The sequence below is a fragment of the Erythrolamprus reginae genome, chromosome 1 (assembly GCF_031021105.1).
Source record: "Erythrolamprus reginae isolate rEryReg1 chromosome 1, rEryReg1.hap1, whole genome shotgun sequence".
In the NCBI taxonomy this organism is placed as follows: domain Eukaryota; kingdom Metazoa; phylum Chordata; class Lepidosauria; order Squamata; family Dipsadidae; genus Erythrolamprus; species Erythrolamprus reginae.
Window position 1 is genome coordinate 21156687 of NC_091950.1, and position 17758 is coordinate 21174444.

Genomic DNA, 17758 nt, shown 5'->3' on the forward strand with positions numbered 1-17758 from the left:
TTTAATCTATTAAAGATCCAGATGACGAAATAAGAATTGGTGGCAGCATTGGATAAGGAGTCAACACAGAAATGAAAGGATTAAATTAGATGTTGAGTTAAGATGTTAAGATGTTTATGTTTAATTATAAATAGAAAAAGGGAATATAAGGGACTGGATTTTATAATATTGTTATTTGTAGATGAAATATGAACTCAATCTGTATAGTCTGGAGGACAGAAGGAAAAGGGGGGACATGATCGAAACATTTAAATATGTCAAAGGGTTAAATAAGGTTCAGGAGGGAAGTGTTTTTAATAGGAAAGTGAACACAAGAACAAGGGGACACAATCTGAAGTTAGTTGGGGGAAAGATCAAAAGCAACATGAGAAAATATTATTTTACTGAAAGAGTAGTAGATCCTTGGAACAAACTTCCAGCAGACATGGTTGGTAAATCCACATTAACTGAATTTAAACATGCCTGGGATAAACATATATCCATCCTAAGATAAAATACAGAAAATAATATAAGGGCAGACTAGATGGACCATGAGGTCTTTTTCTGCCGTCAGTCTTCTATGTTTCTATGTTTTTATATATCTCATGTGTGGTTAATTTTAATTGACTTAGCAAAGAAGAGGATAAAAAGTACATATTTAAAGTATTATTAGCGCTTTTTTCTCTCTCTGAATGTTTAACATATCTAAGAAATATTATTAATTATTATTTTAAGCATTGATTCTGTGTTTTTAATTGCTTATGTTGTTTTATTGTATTGTGAAAGAAAAATAAAGAAAAATTTTATACCCGAAAAAAAAAGATTTGGCCTGTGAGGCCTCAGTGGAAACAGCAAAGGAATGGCCTGTGGTGCCTCTGTCGGCAAAAACGGAGCTCAGGAGGGCCGTTCCAAGCTTTTTTCAGCCGCAATGGCCTCCTGCAGCCCTTTGCCAGCGAAAATAGAGCTGTCATGGCTGAAAACAGAGCCCAGGAGCCTGTTTTAGCTGGCAGAGCGCTTGGGCCACAAGTGCTCTTGACACAAGTTACATCATGCTGGCCATGCCCCCTGGCCACACCCACCCTGTCCCCCCAAGGTCAAACCCAACCTTGATGATGCCCTCAATGAAATAGAGTTTGACACCCCTGGTTTTAGAACATCCCATTCCCACATATTATGCTGGTATAATAATAATAATAATAATAATAATAATAATAATAATAATAATAATAATAATAATAATAATTTATTAGATTTGTATGCTGCCCCTCTCCGTAGGCTTGGGGTGGCTCACAACAACAATAAATACAGTAAACACTAATGCAAATACAATTAATAAAAGTAGAATTAAAACCCCTTAATATTAAAAACAATCAATGTAACAATATAGTGTATAACAAATCTAATATTAAAAACGTCTAAAACCCATCATTAAAACCATACAACACAATCATACCATGCGTAAACCATATAAGCCTGGGGTATCTCAGTTTGTTATGCCTTAAGTGGTTTTGCAACGAACAGAAATCCAACTGGTGAAGCCTCCTTTTTAACTCAGCTACTGAAGAAAGAGAGAGGGAGAGAGATCCAGGGACGCATAAGAGAAGCAGAGGACCAAATAACCTCGTCCTATGAGCCAGATTGAGTTGGCAACCCTAGTTATATGTTGGTTTGAAGAATCTAGAACTGAGCTTTGTTTGAAGCCCAGAAGAAATAGATACGGGTATATGCTTGGGGACCAACTTACGTATGTCGGGGGGAATCTTGAAGTTCAATCCCCTAAGAGTATCTTGAACCCAGCCCCTCAGCCTCCGTCCTGCCAACGGCACGACCCCGAGCCCCCAAGACTTGCGACTCAATTTTAGGGCGTAAGAGGAAAGGTGGCTGGTGAAATTGGGGTCACACTGCAAGCAAGCCAGAGAAAGGCGAGGCTCAAGGAGCAGAACAATTGCTAAGGCCACAGAGAGGCTTCCGCAACCCATTCTCGGCTGCGTTCCTTATTCCAGAACATGATCTCCCCAGACCAGACAGTGGTGGCGGGTGGAGCATTCTGCTTCAGAACTCTCCAGAACAGATGCAGCTGTTCCAGAACAGCTACACCCAGCCTGGTGACCTCCAAGAACTTTGAACTTCAGTTCCCAGAATTCCAGAGGAAGGAAGTCAGGTGGGAATTCTGGGAGCAGGAGACCAATGCCTTTGGAGTCGCCAAATTGAACATGGCTATTCAGGAGTCCTTAAATCAGGGCTGTCAAGCTCACATCGTCATGTCGCCGTCGCATGACGTATCCAGTCCCAGAGGTCATCGCAGGCGCACTTATGGGCAGCGGCAGGTTCGCGCATCCCCGCACAAGAATTTGCTTCTGCGCATGTGCAGAAGCAAAGAAATCTATGAAAATTGCCAAAATCTCACACGAGGATTGATTGATTGATTGATTGATTGATTGGATTTGTATGCCGCCCCTCTCCGCAGACTCGGGGCGGCTAACAACAATGATATAAAACAACATGTAACAATCCAATTTAATAAAACAACTAAAAATCCTTATTATAAAAACCAAACATACACACAAACATACCATATATAACTTGTAATGGCCTAGGGGAAGGAATATCCTAACTCCCCCATGCCTGGCGACAAAGGTGGGTCTTGAGTACTTTGCGAAAGACAAGGAGGGTGGGGGCTGTTCTAATCTCTGGGGGGAGTTGATTCCAGAGGGTTGGGGCCACCACAGAGAAGGCTCTTCCCCTGGGGCCCGCCAAACAACATTATTTGGTCGATGGGACCCGGAGAAGGCCAACTCTGTGGGACCTTATCGGCCGCTGGGATTCATGCGGTAGAAGGCGGTTCCGGATGTATTCTGGCCCAATGCCATGTAGGATGTTCTCACACGCAAGGTTTCGGCGATTTCTTTGCTTCCGCACATGTGCAGAAGCAAAGAAAGGCCAAAAATTGCTGAAAATTGCTGATTTGTTTGCTTCCAGAAGCGAATTCTTGCTTAGGGGCGCAGCGGGGACGCAGGGATGTGCATGCATTACCGTTTCCGCTAATGAATCGGCAATCCCAGGCGTACCGGGGGGCAGCCCAACAATGGATGTATCACAACTTCCTCCCCCTTCGCTAAACCGGGCAAGGGCCTGGCCAGTGTGATGCATCCTGCCCGCGGGCTATGAGTTTGATACCCCCTGCCTTATAAATGAATGTTTCTCGAACTTGGTCATTTTAAGTCTTGTGGACTTCAACACCCAGAATTCCCCAGCCAGCATGCTGAAGTTAGGTGTTACAAGAACTTGGCGCACCAAATAACCACATATTTTGAAAGAGGTGAAAGAATCCCAGCTGTTTCTTCATTTTATTGAAAGGAAGATTGAGATAAAAGATTAGAGTATCATTTTCTACATGGCTTTTTAGAAACATAGAAACATAGGAGATTGACGGCAGAAAAAGACCTCATGGTCCATCTAGTCTGCCCTTATACTATTTCCTGTATTTTTATCTTAGGATGGATATATGTTTATTCCAGGCATGTTTAAATTCAGTTACTGTGGATTTACCAACCACGTCTGCTGGAAGTTTGTTCCAAGGATCTACTACTCTTTCAGTAAAATAATATTTTCTCATGTTGCCTTTGATCTTTCCCCCAACTAACTTCAGATTGTGTCCCCTTGTTCTTGTGTTCACTTTCCTATTAAAAACACTTCCCTCCTTTTTGGTAGTAATTCCTGCTTATTGATTATTTCCTGATTGCTTATTTGTATCCTGTGACAATCCTTAAGTGTTGTTCCTCATGATTCTTGACAAATGTATTTTTTTCTTTTATGTACACTGAGAGATATGCATCAAATACAAACTTCTTCTGTGTCCAATCACATTTGGTCAAGGAAGAATTCTATTCTATTATGAGATTATGGAGTTTTCGCTGTGTCTTCTGATTGCTAGTTGGGTGTCCCTGGTGCTCCATAATCACAAACTACTAGTACTCGTTTCCTATCTGTTTCTCCTAAATTAATGTGATAAATAAAAACAGGAGCTGTTTCAATCCTCACATTGTGCATGGTAGATGACTCCTATTTTTATTCTCGGGCTATTCAGTTGTGTGTCATAGAAACATAGAAAATTGACGGCAGAAAAAGACCTCATGGTCCATCTAGTCTGCCCTTATACTATTTCCTGTATTTTATCTTAGGATGGATATATGTTTATCCCAGTCATGTTTAAGTTCAGTTACTGTGGATTTACCAACCACGTCTACTGAAAGTTTGTTCCAAGCATCTACTACTCTTTCAGTCAAATAATATTTACTCATGTCTTACTTAAGATGTTTTGAATGGCTTTACTGGTGTGTTAGGATGAAGTTGTATAGTTAGAAAATAGAATTCTTTATTGGCCAAGTGTCATTGGACACACAAGGAATTTGTCTTTGGTGTCTACGTTTATTTATTTATATTTATTAGTTTGTTTTGCCAAGTATGTATTGGTGGTATACCAAGATATAACAATGTTTATATACATGATACTAGTAAGAGAAAAAATATTAGGACAGAGGACGGAAGGCATGCTGGTGCACTTATGCACGCCCCTTACTGACCTCTTAGGAATCGGGAGAGGTCAACAGTGGATAATCTAAGTGTAAAGTTTTGGGGTTTAGGTGATAATACTACATAAGGGTCATGTACATAATAATACTAATAAGGGTCAAATAAGCAATGGCTTATTTATTGTAACAGTTGTAATGGCTGTTTGTTTCTGACACTTTTTTGATGTTTTGAAGTCACTGTATTTGAATTGGGCGGCTATACAAAGGTGTTAAATTTGTAAAAATGGCAGCGATATCCTTCTCATAGTTTGCATTGGTTGTGTAGCAGTGGTCAGATATTTTTTGGTAGACTTGGGCAGGTATCCATTTTGTGGGAAAATGTTATATAGGTGATTCCTCCCCCCTTTTTTAATGGGGTGCCAGGTTGCTGCATTTGAATAACTTTCTTACACAGCTCCTCTTTTTAATTTGGTAGCAAGCAGAGCACTTGTTTAGTGTGGGATGTCCCAAGGGTGCTTTTTCAGGAGGCAACTGGACTCTTTTGGTTTTCTTTTTCTTTTGAAGACATTTCACTTCTTATTCAAGAAGCTTCTTTAGTTGACAGGAGAGTGGGAAATGGAAGGATTTATAATACAATGGTCCCTCTACTTACAAACTTAATTCGTTCCGTGACCAGGTTCTTAAGTAGAAGTTTGTAAGAAGAAGCTATTTTCCCCATAGGAATCAATGCAAAAGCAAATAATGCATGCGATTGGGGAAACCACAGGGTTTCCTCCCAGGAGATTCCTAGAGAGGCCCCACAGAGGCTTCTCCCTGCCTTTTCCGGCCCTGTTTCCCCCCCAGGAGAGGCCCCACGGAGGCTTCTCCCTGCCTTTTCCGGCCCTGTTTCCCCCCAGGAGATTCCTAGAGAGGCCCCACGGAGGCTTCTCCCTGCCTTTCCCAGCCCTGTTTCCCCCCAGGAGATTCCTAGAGAGGCCCCATGGAGGCTTCTCCCTGCCTTTTCCGGTTATCTAGGTTCTTATCTAGAAAAGTTCATAAGTGTTTGTAGGTAGAGGTACCACTGTATTCTTTGCAGACAGCTGGGGATTTGCATCCTTTTAGAGGGTCCTTGAAGCACTTGGAGGTTTATCTGTTTCAGGGTCAAATGCGTGCGCCGCCCTGTGCCCCATTTTGGGCCTAGTAGGCCTCTCTTCACCGTCCTGGGAGCAAAAGCAGGCTGTAGGGGGGTGCAGCGCAACCACCACACCCCATTTTAGGCCTAGTAGACTTCCCTGCACTTATAACCCATCATGTAATGTGTGTGCAACCCGCACATGTGCAGCAGACATTCAAAAATCTGTGGGAGGTGCGTGTGCATCTGTGGCGAAGCTGAGATTGGGTGACGGCTCACGTACCCGCAGAGAGGTCTTTGCGTGCCATAGATTCGCCATCATCGATCTATTATTTCTGAAGGCAACTTGTTCTGCTGGTTAATTGTGTGTTGTGTTTGTACAAATAGTCCTTGAGATATGACCGTAATTGAGCTTGGCAACTACGGTCAGGAAGATTATAAAGTGGATCACCATATGACGGACTCAATTTTACAACTTTTGTTTGCAGTGATTTTAAGGAAACGCCCTGGTCATTAAGCAAATCCGTTGTTTGCTGTAGGATGAGTTTTGCTGGAAATAGGAAAGGCCATTTTCCAGCAAAACCTTCGTAAATTGTAATTACATGCCCCAGGCGTTGTATGTAGCCATAAATGAAGGCTGGTTGCTGAGAAGCCAAAATATGATTATTTGACTGCAGGACTGAAAGGACATAGTAACTTTAAAATTGGGTAATAAATAGCTTTTGCAGGGGGCTCATTGTAACTTTGAACAGTTGCTATATGACCTCTCATAAATTGAGATCTATCTTAAACTGCTGTCTTGGATGCTTTCACTAGTTTTGAGTCTATGAATTTGTTAAATTTATTTATTTGATAAATGCATTTGCTACCCATCTCATTATGGCTTACAACAGTAAAATGGGAAAAAATAATAAAAACATTAGATAAAGAAGATTTGGAATATTATAAAATTTGGGGGATGTTTTATGAATGGATGGAAATCAAAAATATTTAAAATAAATAATTGTTTTGGATGTGATGTAAAAGAATTAGAAATTAGATGGTAGGGACCCAGATGAAAAAAGAAATGGTGATAGCACTAGATAATAACGTTACACAAATTTAAGGTAGTTTATTATTTATACTATTTTAAAGATATAAATGTTATTCTTACTTGTTAATTAACTGTTTAACTGTTGGAGTGACTTTTTTTCTTAGTTGATAAGAAAATTATACTATATTTACAGCAGCACGAAGCTTACAACTTCAGCCTGATGATGGTGAATGTGATTTCACCGAAACGTCGCATAGACATGCAAAATATTACATGGGGCAAAACCCGAACTCAGAACAATCTATATACATATACAGTACCCGTGAAAATCTATGAAAACATATGTATATACATATATACATACATACATACATACATACGTATATATATATATATATATATACCGTGTTTCCCCGAAAGTAAGACAGTGTCTTACTTTCTTTTTACCCCCAAAAGCCCCACTACGTCTTACTTTCGGGGTATGTCTTACATTGGAAAAAAATTGAAAGGGTCGCGTTCCCGAAGGCATCTCCCCAGAGTCCAGAAGGGCAGCCGCGGGACAGGAGCCTCGTGAGCCCTCTTCCAAATTCAACCTCAGGGCTCCAAGCGGCGTGCACGCGTGGAGCCACAGACGCGTGTCGGGGAAGCGTGTGTCTGGAGGGGAGGAGCCGCTCTGCGCAGTTGGGCAGCCCCACCTGCCTGCCGGAAAGGAGGCGGGCGAAGGAGGGCGCAGCTCCGGCCGCTCGCCTTGGAGCTGGTCGGCCTCGCTGGCCGCTTGCAGCCGAGCCTCGGCAGGACTCGGTTGCTGGGACGAGCGCCTTTGCTGCAAGCCGCCGCCCGCTCGGCTCGCTTCGGACCAGCGCCGTCCTTCGCTTTGCCAAGCCGGGGAAGAGGCGGTGGCGCTGCGGCGAGGCGAAGGCGAGGGGCACGTGGGGAGCTTGGAAGCGACGTCATTGGGCTCCCCCCCAGCAATACCCCCGTGTTTCCCCGAAAGTAAGACATATGTCTTACTTTCGGGGTACGGCTTATATTAGCCGACCCCCCTGAAACCCCCGATACGTCTTACAATCGGGGGTGTCTTACTATCGGGGAAACAGGGTATATATATATATATATATATATATATGTTAAAATGTTTTCAGCTGGAATTTTTTAAAATTAAGGGAGACTAGGATGGTCCCATTTCGGCCTTATTAGGCCTCATCAGCTAGCCACACCCCTTTCTTTTACTGGGTGTGGCTAGCTGATGAGGCCTAATAAGGCCGAAATGGGACCATCCTAGTCTCCCTTAATTTTAAAAAATTCCAGCTGAAAACATTTTAACACATACAGAATATAGTTGTCGGCTATAAATATATTAACTGCCTTGTAGTGGTCCTGGGTTGGGCCTAGAGGCAAAAAGGAGCTGTGACGTTCCTTAAATATACCAGGGTGATCCGACTTAAGAAAAACACACACATATATATATATATATATATATATATATATATATATATATATATATATACACACACACACACACACACACACACACACACATATATACATATATATATATATAAATTTCCAATGGATTCCAAAGAGAGGCAATCACCAACTTAATCCAAAAAGAGACACCCCCCAAGAACCAAGACACAGAACAGGACAATGGCATCGCCCTCCTCCCTTACATCAAAGGCACCACAGATAAAATCAGTAAAATTCTCCGCAAACACAACATCAAGACAGCCTTTGGTACAGATAAAAAAATACAGTAGCCAACATCCTAAGAAACCTCAAAGACAATATCCAGCTAGAAAACCAGGGAGTTTATCAAATACCGTGTAAAATCTGCCCAGCCACATATATTGGACAAACTAACAGGAGAGTAAATGCAGGTGTTGCAGAACATAAGAATGCATTAAGGAAAAAAGAAAAAACCTCCTCCCTTTTCCAACACTTCAAAACTACAGGACATGAAATTGATTTTGACAGTACTAAATTAATTTCCAAAACACAACACTACAGCAAAAGAATAATCATGGAAGCCATCGAGATAGAAAAACATCCCCAAAATATGAACAAGCGGGATGATACCTCCCGCCTACCAGACATCTGGAAACCAGCCCTCAAATGTATCCCAGCCATAGAAACTGAAACCAGACTCAGAACACACATTGCAAAACAATCAAGTAGCCTGCAAGCTCCAACTACTCAGGATATCACGCCTAATCCACAACCATTAACTAATCAGCATACCTCAGTTACATCAACGACCCCAGGTATTACCCTACTGACTCACCAGGAAGTTTCTACACAGCAGGCAATTGCTGAGTCATCAAACCACACCCAGCCACCAGTATTTATAGAAGGAAGGCAGCTCAGGTCTCGCTGTGTTCGCCCTAGCACAAGGACAGAAACACCAGCCTGAAGATGACGAGTGGGATCTTGTCGAAACGTCGCCAGAAATTTCTAAATCCTACACAGGAAGAAACCCGAATATACCAAGACCGTCATATATATATATAAAGGCACTGAAGTTGTATGTTTATTTTTATTTGTTAATTACCAGTAGTTCGAATGTAGTCATGATAGTTTAAATGAAAATTGAAAGCTTAAGGTGCTTCATTAGGTGTTTACTAGATAAGAAAATTCTATACATATATATATTGTTAGACATTGATGTCGTGTTTTTATTCATGTATGTTTTATTTTAAGGGGGAGAAAAAAATAAAAACAAATTTATACCCCCTCCCAAAAAAACCTGTCAGCATACCAGTAGCAAAAATAATAAAACAATAAAGGATGGTATAGTAATATGAATTAAAAGAATGAATATAATTGCAATGTGACATGGAATGAAATATCATAATTTTTATCTTCTATTTTTAGAGGTTTCATTTTCTGTAGATTCTGCAGTGGGGAATTGCTAGAAAAATGCCCAAGCTTTTATTTATTTATTCATTAGAATTGGAAGGGACCTTGTAGATCATCTATTCCAGTGTTTCCCAACCTTGGCAACTTGAAGATATCTGGACTTCAGCTCCCAGAATTCCCCAGCCAGCATTCGCTGATCTAGTCCAACCCCCTAGTCCAACCCCCTGTTCAGGCAGGAGTCCCTGCAACATTTTGGACAAATGGCAGTCCAATCTCTCTTTGAAAGTCTCAAGTGTTGGAGCGCTCACAACCTCGGCAGACAAGCTGTTCTCCCAGAATTCCTGAGACAGTCAGGCTAGGTCAGGAATTCTGGGAGTTGAAGTCCACATGTCATAGAAGAGCCGACTTTGCCTACCCCTGTACGAAGGTACTAGAGAAGGAAGGACAATAAAAAAGACTATTAAGTATTCCATAAATAGTGCATAAACTTTACTACCCCACTGTGCCGCCCCTCCATGGAGACAGCAGCCCATTACTGAATGTATGATAGGATGAATGGGGATGATTGGTTTTAAAAATTGGGGTTTTAGTGTCTACGGAGAGGGGTGGCATACAAATTTAATAAATAAACAAACAAATAAATAAATATTTTAAGTTAGATTTCTTATATGGTTTTTTTTGTATTTACCTGTGTTGTGAACCACCCCAAGTCTACAATCCTTGGTTCCTTTTGCTGCTGCGGTTTATTTATTTATTTATTTATTTATTTATTTATTCATTCATTCATTCATTCATTCATCCAATACACAAATACATAGGAAGAAAAATAGACATGTGATAATATAAAAGAGGGTGAAAGTGAACTTAGAGGAGAGGATATATGAAAGGAAGAGAATATATAAGATAGGTGAAAGAAAGGAAAGACAATTGGACAGGGGACGAAAGGAACACAGTGCACTTATGTACGCCCCTTACTGGCCTCTTAGGAACCTGGAGAGGTCAATCGTGGAGAGTCTAAGGGAGAAGTGTTGGGGGTTAGGGGTTGACACAATTGAGTCTGGTAATGAGTTCCACGCTTCGATAACTCGATTGTGGAAATCATATTTTTTTACAGTCAAGTTTGGAGCAGTTCGTATTGTTTGAATCTGTTGCATGCTCTTGTGTTATTGTGGTTGAAGCTGAAGTAGTCATTGACCGGTACGACATTGCAGCATATGATCTTATGGGCAATACTCAAATCGTGTTTTAGGCGCCGTAGTTCTAGGCTTTCTAGGCCCAGGATTGTTAGTCTATTTTCGTAGGATATTCTGTTTCGAGTGGAAGAGTGAAGGGCTCTTCTGGTGAAATATCTTTGGACATTTTCAAGGGTGTTGATGTCCGAGATGTGGTATGGGTTCCAGACAGATGAGCAGTAGTCTAGGATTGGTCTGGCAAAAGTTTTGTAGGCTCTTGTGAGTAGTGTGAGATTGCCTGAGCAGAAGCTGCGTAGGATCAGGTTAACAACTCTAGAGGCTTTTTTGGTGATATCGTTGCAGTGGCCTTTAGCACTTAGGTCATTCGATATTAGTATTCCAAGGTCTTTTACAGAATGTGGGTTAGCAGTGAGTGGTGGTGGGGGGGATAGAAAGAAGTGACCATGGCTAGTTTAATGAAAAGAAGGACCAGGGGAGACATGATAGCAGTCTTCTGATATCGCCTTCTGGAACCGCCTTCTGCTGCACGAATCCCAGCGACCGGTTAGGTCCCAGATTTGGCCTTCTCCGGGTCCCGTCGACTAAGCAATGTCGTTTGGCGGGACCCAGGAAAACAGCCTTCTCTGTGGCGGCCCTGACCCTCTGGAACAAATCTAATAAATACAAATATAAATCTAATAAATAAAAAATCTCAGGGGTTGCCACAAAGAAGAAGGAGTCAGACAATTCTCCAAAGCACCTGAGGGTAGAACAAGAAGCAATGGGTGGAAACTAAACAAGGAGAGAAGCAACTTAGAACTAAGGAGAAATTTCCTGGCAGTGAGAACAATTAACCAGTGGAACAGCTTGCCTCCAGAAGTTGTGAATGCTCCAACATTGGAAGTTTTTAAGCAGATGTTGGATAACCATCTATCTGAAATAGTGTAGGGTTTCCTGCCTAAGCAGGTGGTTGGACTAGAAGACCTCCAAGGTTCCTTCCAACTCTGTTGTTGTTATTATTATTGTTATTACAATACCGAGGTTCCACTGTATAATAATAATAATAATAATAATAATAATAATAATAAAAATTATTAGATTTGTATATCGCCCCTCTCCGAGGACTCGGGGTGGCTCACAACAATAATAAAATACAATAAACAGTGGCACAAATCTAATATTAATAAAAAGTAGGATTAAAACCCCTTAATATTAAAAACAATCAATATTACACAATCATACCATTCTCAAGTGCTATAGTCAGCAGAGGGGGCGAATCAGTCTACTCCTCCTCCAATTATTATTATTATTATTATTGTTGTTGTTGTTGTTGTTGTTGTTGTTGTTGTTATTATTATCCATCGATCAGGGAGAGTGAACCCAAAAAAAGGAGAACAGAAACCTAGCCAAATAAAAATAAACCTTCCACCCATATTATCTCCTCTATCCACGCGGAGAGGTCGCGCAGGGCAATGGAAAAAAACCCGCTTGATTTTTCTTTCCAGCGAAAGATTTCCGGGTAGGGAATCCCCCACCCCGCGCCATCCTTCAGGCAAAAAGATGCGGGTCTTCTAATATCCGCTTAAGGGAAGGAAGCCGGGCTGAGGCCGGGCAGGAGAGGCGGAAGGGGTGGCGCTTGGTTCAAATCTTGCCTGCAGGGCGGACAGACGCCTTTCGGAGGCTCCGGAGAGAGCGGCGTTGGGGAGGTTTTCGTCGAGACCGAAGAAGGTAAGGATTGCACGTGTGGATTTTGCCCGCGTCCTTTTCTTTCTTTTTGCTTGTTTGCTTTCGCTTGTGTTGCATTCCTCCCCTCCCCCCCGCCGGAAAAGTAACGATCGCCGGCTCTCTTTAATCCGGTGTTGCAATGAGGAGCAATCGCCTCGTGCGGTTGGATTTCCGCTGTCTTCTATCCCAAGCGGCCCTCCTTGCGGGAGTAGTAAAGAGACAGTAAGGAGTAGCAAAGGCATAGTAGAGGAACAATGTAGTATAATAAGAGGAGCGATGTATTAAAAGCATAGTAGAGGAGCGATGTAGTAAAGGCAGAGTAGAGGAGCGATGTATTAAAAGCATAGTAGAGGAGCAATGCAAAGGTATAGTAGATGAACAGTGTAGTGAAGGCATAGTAGAGGAGCAATGTCCTCGGGGAGGGGTGGCATACAAATCAAAGAAATAAATAAATGTATTAAAGGCATAGTAGTCTTTTGGGATTGGGCAGCATAGAAGTCAAATAAATAAACAGTAAAGGTATAGTAGAGGAGCAATGTAGTGAAGGCATAGTAGAGGAGCAATGTAGGAAAGGCATAGTAGTCTTGGGATTGGTCGGCATAGAAGTCAAATGAATAGAGGAGCGATGTAGTGAAGGCATAGTAGAGGAGCAATGTAGTAAGGGCATAGTAGAAGGAAGAGGGGCTCCAAACAGCCCTTTAAGGGTGAAGGGCAGAAAGAAAAATAAAAATGCTTTCCGTCAAGGAGATTGGCATCTGGCTGGGGGAAATGCACCTGATCTTACCACCTTTCCTACTCCGGATGGGTTGATCCAGTTTACCTCCGTGGTATTTATGGGAAAGTTTCACCAAGCTGGTTTCTGCCATTCAATAGCTGTGAATATCCGTCATGTGGAGGCGGTTTGCAAACAGCGGTTGTCTTACTTTCCTGACCTTAAGGCGATCTTTCCAAAACAGTGTGAATTCTCAACCTTGGGAAATTTTAAGATGCCCCATAGTTCCCCAACTATCTTGAGGGAAATTCTGGGGGTTGAATCCACCCATGTTAGAAGTTGCTGAGGCCAGGGAAACACTATTTTTAAAGAATAAAATTGTCTTTTGTTTTTTTCCTCCTTTAGTTTTGGTTTTGTGATCGGCATTGGCAAAAATGATTTTGACTGCTGAGTGAAATAGTACAAACATTTTTACTTGGATATTGCCAAGGGTCTCTGCAATCTTTAGAAAACCTATGAAAATGTGGGTCCTGGAACCCCTGCAGATCTTTCAGGGATCCACAAATTCGAAAATATTTGCTAGCCTATTAAACGATTCCCATCAAACTACTATGTTTCCCCCCAAAATAAGACCCCGTCTTACATTATTTTGAACCCTGAAATAAGTGCTTGACCTTATTGCCATGCACTCAAAAGCCCAATTGGGCTTATTATCAGGGGATGTCTTACTTTGGGGAAAATAGGGTGTGTATGTATATGAGCGTGATTGCTATTTTTTATAATAACTTTTTACCGGGTTTTAGTTATGTTTTAACCTTAATGACAATTTCCCTTCTAATTTTATTGTAAATGTACAGATGTCATATTTTCAGTTTAAAAAAATCAGCAACTTATTTCCATTTCTAAATGGATCTTGTTTTTTTAAAACTCTAATTGAAGGTGCTTTTAATTGCTGCTAAATGATATTGCTTTTGCTTTGTAAAGAACAAAAAAAACAACAAATCAAAGGGAGATTGTGATCCCGCTGTATGGAGCCCTGGTGGGACCACATTTGGAATACTGTGTTCAGTTCTGGAGGCCTTACCTACAAAAGGATATTGATAAAATTGAACGGGTCCAAAGACGGGCTACAAAAATGGTGGAAGGTTTTAAGCATAAAACTTATCAGGAAAGATTTCTATGTAGTCTGGAGGACAGAAGGGAAAGGGGGGACATGATCAAAACATTTAAATATGTTAAAAGGTTAAATAAGGTTCAGGAGGGAAGTGTTTTTAATAGGAAAGTGAACACAAGAACAAGGGGGCATAATCTGAGGTTAGTTGGGGGAAAGATCAGAAGTAACGTGAGAAAATATTATTTTACTGAAAGAGTAGTAGATGCTTGGAACAAACTTCCAGTAGATGTGGTTGGTAAATCCGCAGTAACTGAATTTAAACATGCCTGGGATAAATATATATCCATCCTAAGATAAAATACAGGAAATAGTATAAGGGCAGACTAGATGGACCATGAGGTCTTTTTCTGCCGTCAATCTTCTATGTTTCTATGTTTTACTGTTTTGTATCTATTTATATTGTACTCATACTATTGTTGTAAGCCACCCTGAGGCCTTCGGGATTGGGTGGCATAGAAATCGAATGAATGAATGAATGAATGAATATCATGAGAACCAGCGGTGGCGGCAGTTTTAATTTTCAATATGGTAAATATCAGTAAATACAACCAGTATTGTGTTGCTACCAGATCGGGCGGGAGGGCGGCGTTCTGGTAGTGAAAATGGATCTTCACGCGCAGCTCTAGGTGACCGGTGGATGGGGCGTGTATCGGAGCGAGATTTGGCTTCTGCGCATGCTCAGGCGTGTGAGATTTCAGCAATTTTGGCTATTTTTCTACATGCAGGGAAGCAAAACAATAACCAGAATCTTGTGCACCAGCACGTCTTCTCGCGAGATTTGCTTCCTGGAAATGCGCAGACGCCAAATCTCACTCCGACACGTCCCCTCCCCCCAGTCACCCAGAGTTGTGGGCGCATCAGCACTGGTAGCAGAGGTAGGTTGCAACCTCTGTCTGAATATAATACATATAAATAAAACATCTTTAGATGTTTTCTGTGTTTTTTATAATGGGGAAGGGCCCTGAGAGAAGAGAGGTCAAGAAATATCATATAAAATCATTGTTTCCACCACCACCACCTTCTCAAACATGATCAAGGAAATGGAGCCCCTCCCTTATGAAACCAGGTTGCAATGCCTTGGTCTCTTCAGCCTTGAAAGGCGGAGTTTAAGGGGTGACTTAATTGAAGTGTATAAAATCATGCATGGGGTAGAAAAGGTGGATAGAGAAAAATATTTTCTCTATCACACAATACCTGGACAAGGGGGCACTCCCTAAAGCTTATAAGTAAGAAATTGAGGACAAATCAAGGGAAATATTTCTTCACCCAGAGGGTCGTTGGTTTATGGAATTCACTTCCAGACGAGGTCATGACAGCTGTCAGCATGGATGGCTTCAAGGCAGGATTAGACAGATTCATGGATGCCAAGTGTATCGGTGGTTATTGAAACGGATGTCCACGTGTCGCTTCTATGTTGGTTGAGGCAGGCAGGGTTCCCTTGAGTACCATTTGTTGGGGGTCAAGGGAAAGGGAGGGTCTTGCCTTCACTTTCTACTCAAGATCCCCATGGACAATTGGTGGGCCACTGTGTGACATAGAATGCTAGACTCAATGGGCTTTGGCCTGATTCAGCATGGCTCTTCTTAGGTTCTTATGATGGGTTGTATATCTGGTCATCTCCAAATCCCAGCCTGCATTCTTGTCAGACAGTCAAGATGGTGGAGGACCTTGAGAGTTATAGTTTAACAAATCTGGAGGACAGCAGGCTTGTCAATGGTGTTGCTTAATTCCAGATTTCCTTGGCACTGGGGTGGAGGCTGTATTGGGAAAGAGGGTTGCTAGAGTTTCAACGTCTGTTGAAAGTCCAGGAAATCTGACTGGATTCTCTTGCTTTCATTCACGGTTGCTGGGTTTCACACAACAAACTGAAACCTGGTTAACAAGTATGGTTTGCTTCCTTGTAATGGCTGGTAAACTCAGTATATTGACAAAGTCTGCCAGATCAGATGTTTTAGAGCAGTGTTTCCCAACCTTGGCAACTTGGAGATATTTGGACTTCAACTCCCAGAAGTCCCCAGCCAGCATTCGCTGGCTGGGGAATTCTGGGAGTTGAACTCCAAATATCTCCAAGTTGCCAAGGTTGGGAAATACTGTTTTAGAGGACTAGAGGCTAAAACATATGATGAACAGTTGCAGGAACTGGGCATGTCTAGTTTAATGAAAAGAAAGACCAGGGGGGACGTGATAGCAGTCTTCCAATATCTCAGGAGTTGCCACAAAGAAGAGGGAGTCAACCTATTCTCCAAAACACCTGAGGGTAGAACAAGAAGCAATGGGTGGAAACTAAACAAAGAGAGAAATAACTTAGAACTAAGGAGAAATTTCCTGACAGTCACAATTGTCGATCAGTGGAACAAATTGCCTCCAGAAGTTGTGGATGCCCTAACACTGGACGTTTTTAAGAAGATGTTGGATAACCATCTGTCTGAAGTAGTGTAGGGTTTCCTGCCTAAGCAGGGGGTTGGACTAGATGACCTCCAAGGTCCCTTCCAACTCTGTTGCTATTATTATGGCATTGAACCAGATTACCTTCGGAACCGCCTGCTACTGCACGAATCCCAGCAACCGATAAGGTCCCACAGAGTTGGCCTTCTCCGGGTCCTGTTGACTAAACAATGTCGTTTGGCGGGCCCCAGGGGAAGAGCCTTCTCTGTGGTGGCCCCAGCCCTCTAGAACCAACTCCCCCCAGAGATTAGAACTGCCCCCACCCTCCCTGTCTTTCGTAAACTACTCAAGACTCATTTATACTGCCAGGCATGGGGGAGTTGAGATAGCCTTCCCCCTAGGCCATTACAAATTATGCATGGTATGTTTGTGTGTATGTTTGGTTTTATAATAGGGGTTTTAGTTGTTTTTTATTATTGGATTGTACATGTTGTTTTTATTATTGTTGTTAGCCGCCCCGAGTCTATGGAGAGGGGCGGCATACAAATCCAATTAATAATAATAATAATAATAATAATAATAATAACAACAACAATAATAATAATAATAATAATTATTATTATTATCAGGGCTGCATAAATCTAGACAACAGCTAGTCTACAGAGAGGGGCGGCATACAAATCTATAAATAAATAAATAAATAAACAAAGTAAGTAAGTAAGTAAGTAAGTAAGTAAGTAAGTAAGTAAGTAAGTAAGTAAGTAAGTTTTCCGAATTTTCTAACCCAGGACTAATATGCCTCGTTTAATAAAAACTTCCCACAACCTCTTAAAACGGGGTTTGGGTTACCATTGTATGTTGATCTGCCAAGCTATCCAACTCCATTTTCACCTACTATTGTCTGGTGTATTAAGTAGTGAGTGTGTATTATAAGGCTGTTTAAATGGCTGCTTATATTAAGCTCAGTACTATTTAATGTCTTTGTAAGTGGCAAGGCTGGAGTTTTGCCACTTATCCTATCTTGTGTACACACAATTCAGAATAACCTTGTGATCTTCAGCAGATCGTTGTTTTGTGTT

At 41.6% G+C, this 17758-nt stretch overlaps 2 protein-coding genes across 4 annotated transcripts in view; one reads left to right on the forward strand and one right to left on the reverse strand.

The window, feature by feature from the left end:
- IZUMO4 (IZUMO family member 4) overlaps positions 1-12517 on the reverse strand; it is a 43130-nt gene extending 30613 nt beyond the window's left edge. For 2 of the 3 annotated variants that reach the window (XM_070746803.1, XM_070746794.1), the window contains exon 1: positions 12336-12517. In XM_070746803.1, coding sequence (XP_070602904.1) covers positions 12336-12486 — 151 coding nt within the window. In that variant the 5' untranslated portion in view covers positions 12487-12517. Of the gene's footprint in view, positions 1-1723; positions 1959-12335 lie in introns of those variants that run through there. The other variant, XM_070746785.1, reaches the window with a different exon arrangement.
- Positions 12275-17758, forward strand: part of MOB3A (MOB kinase activator 3A) — a 34498-nt gene continuing 29014 nt past the window's right edge. The window contains exon 1 of the mRNA XM_070746816.1: positions 12275-12411. The gene's annotated coding sequence lies outside the window, so the exon portion shown is untranslated. The remainder of the gene's footprint in view (positions 12412-17758) is intronic.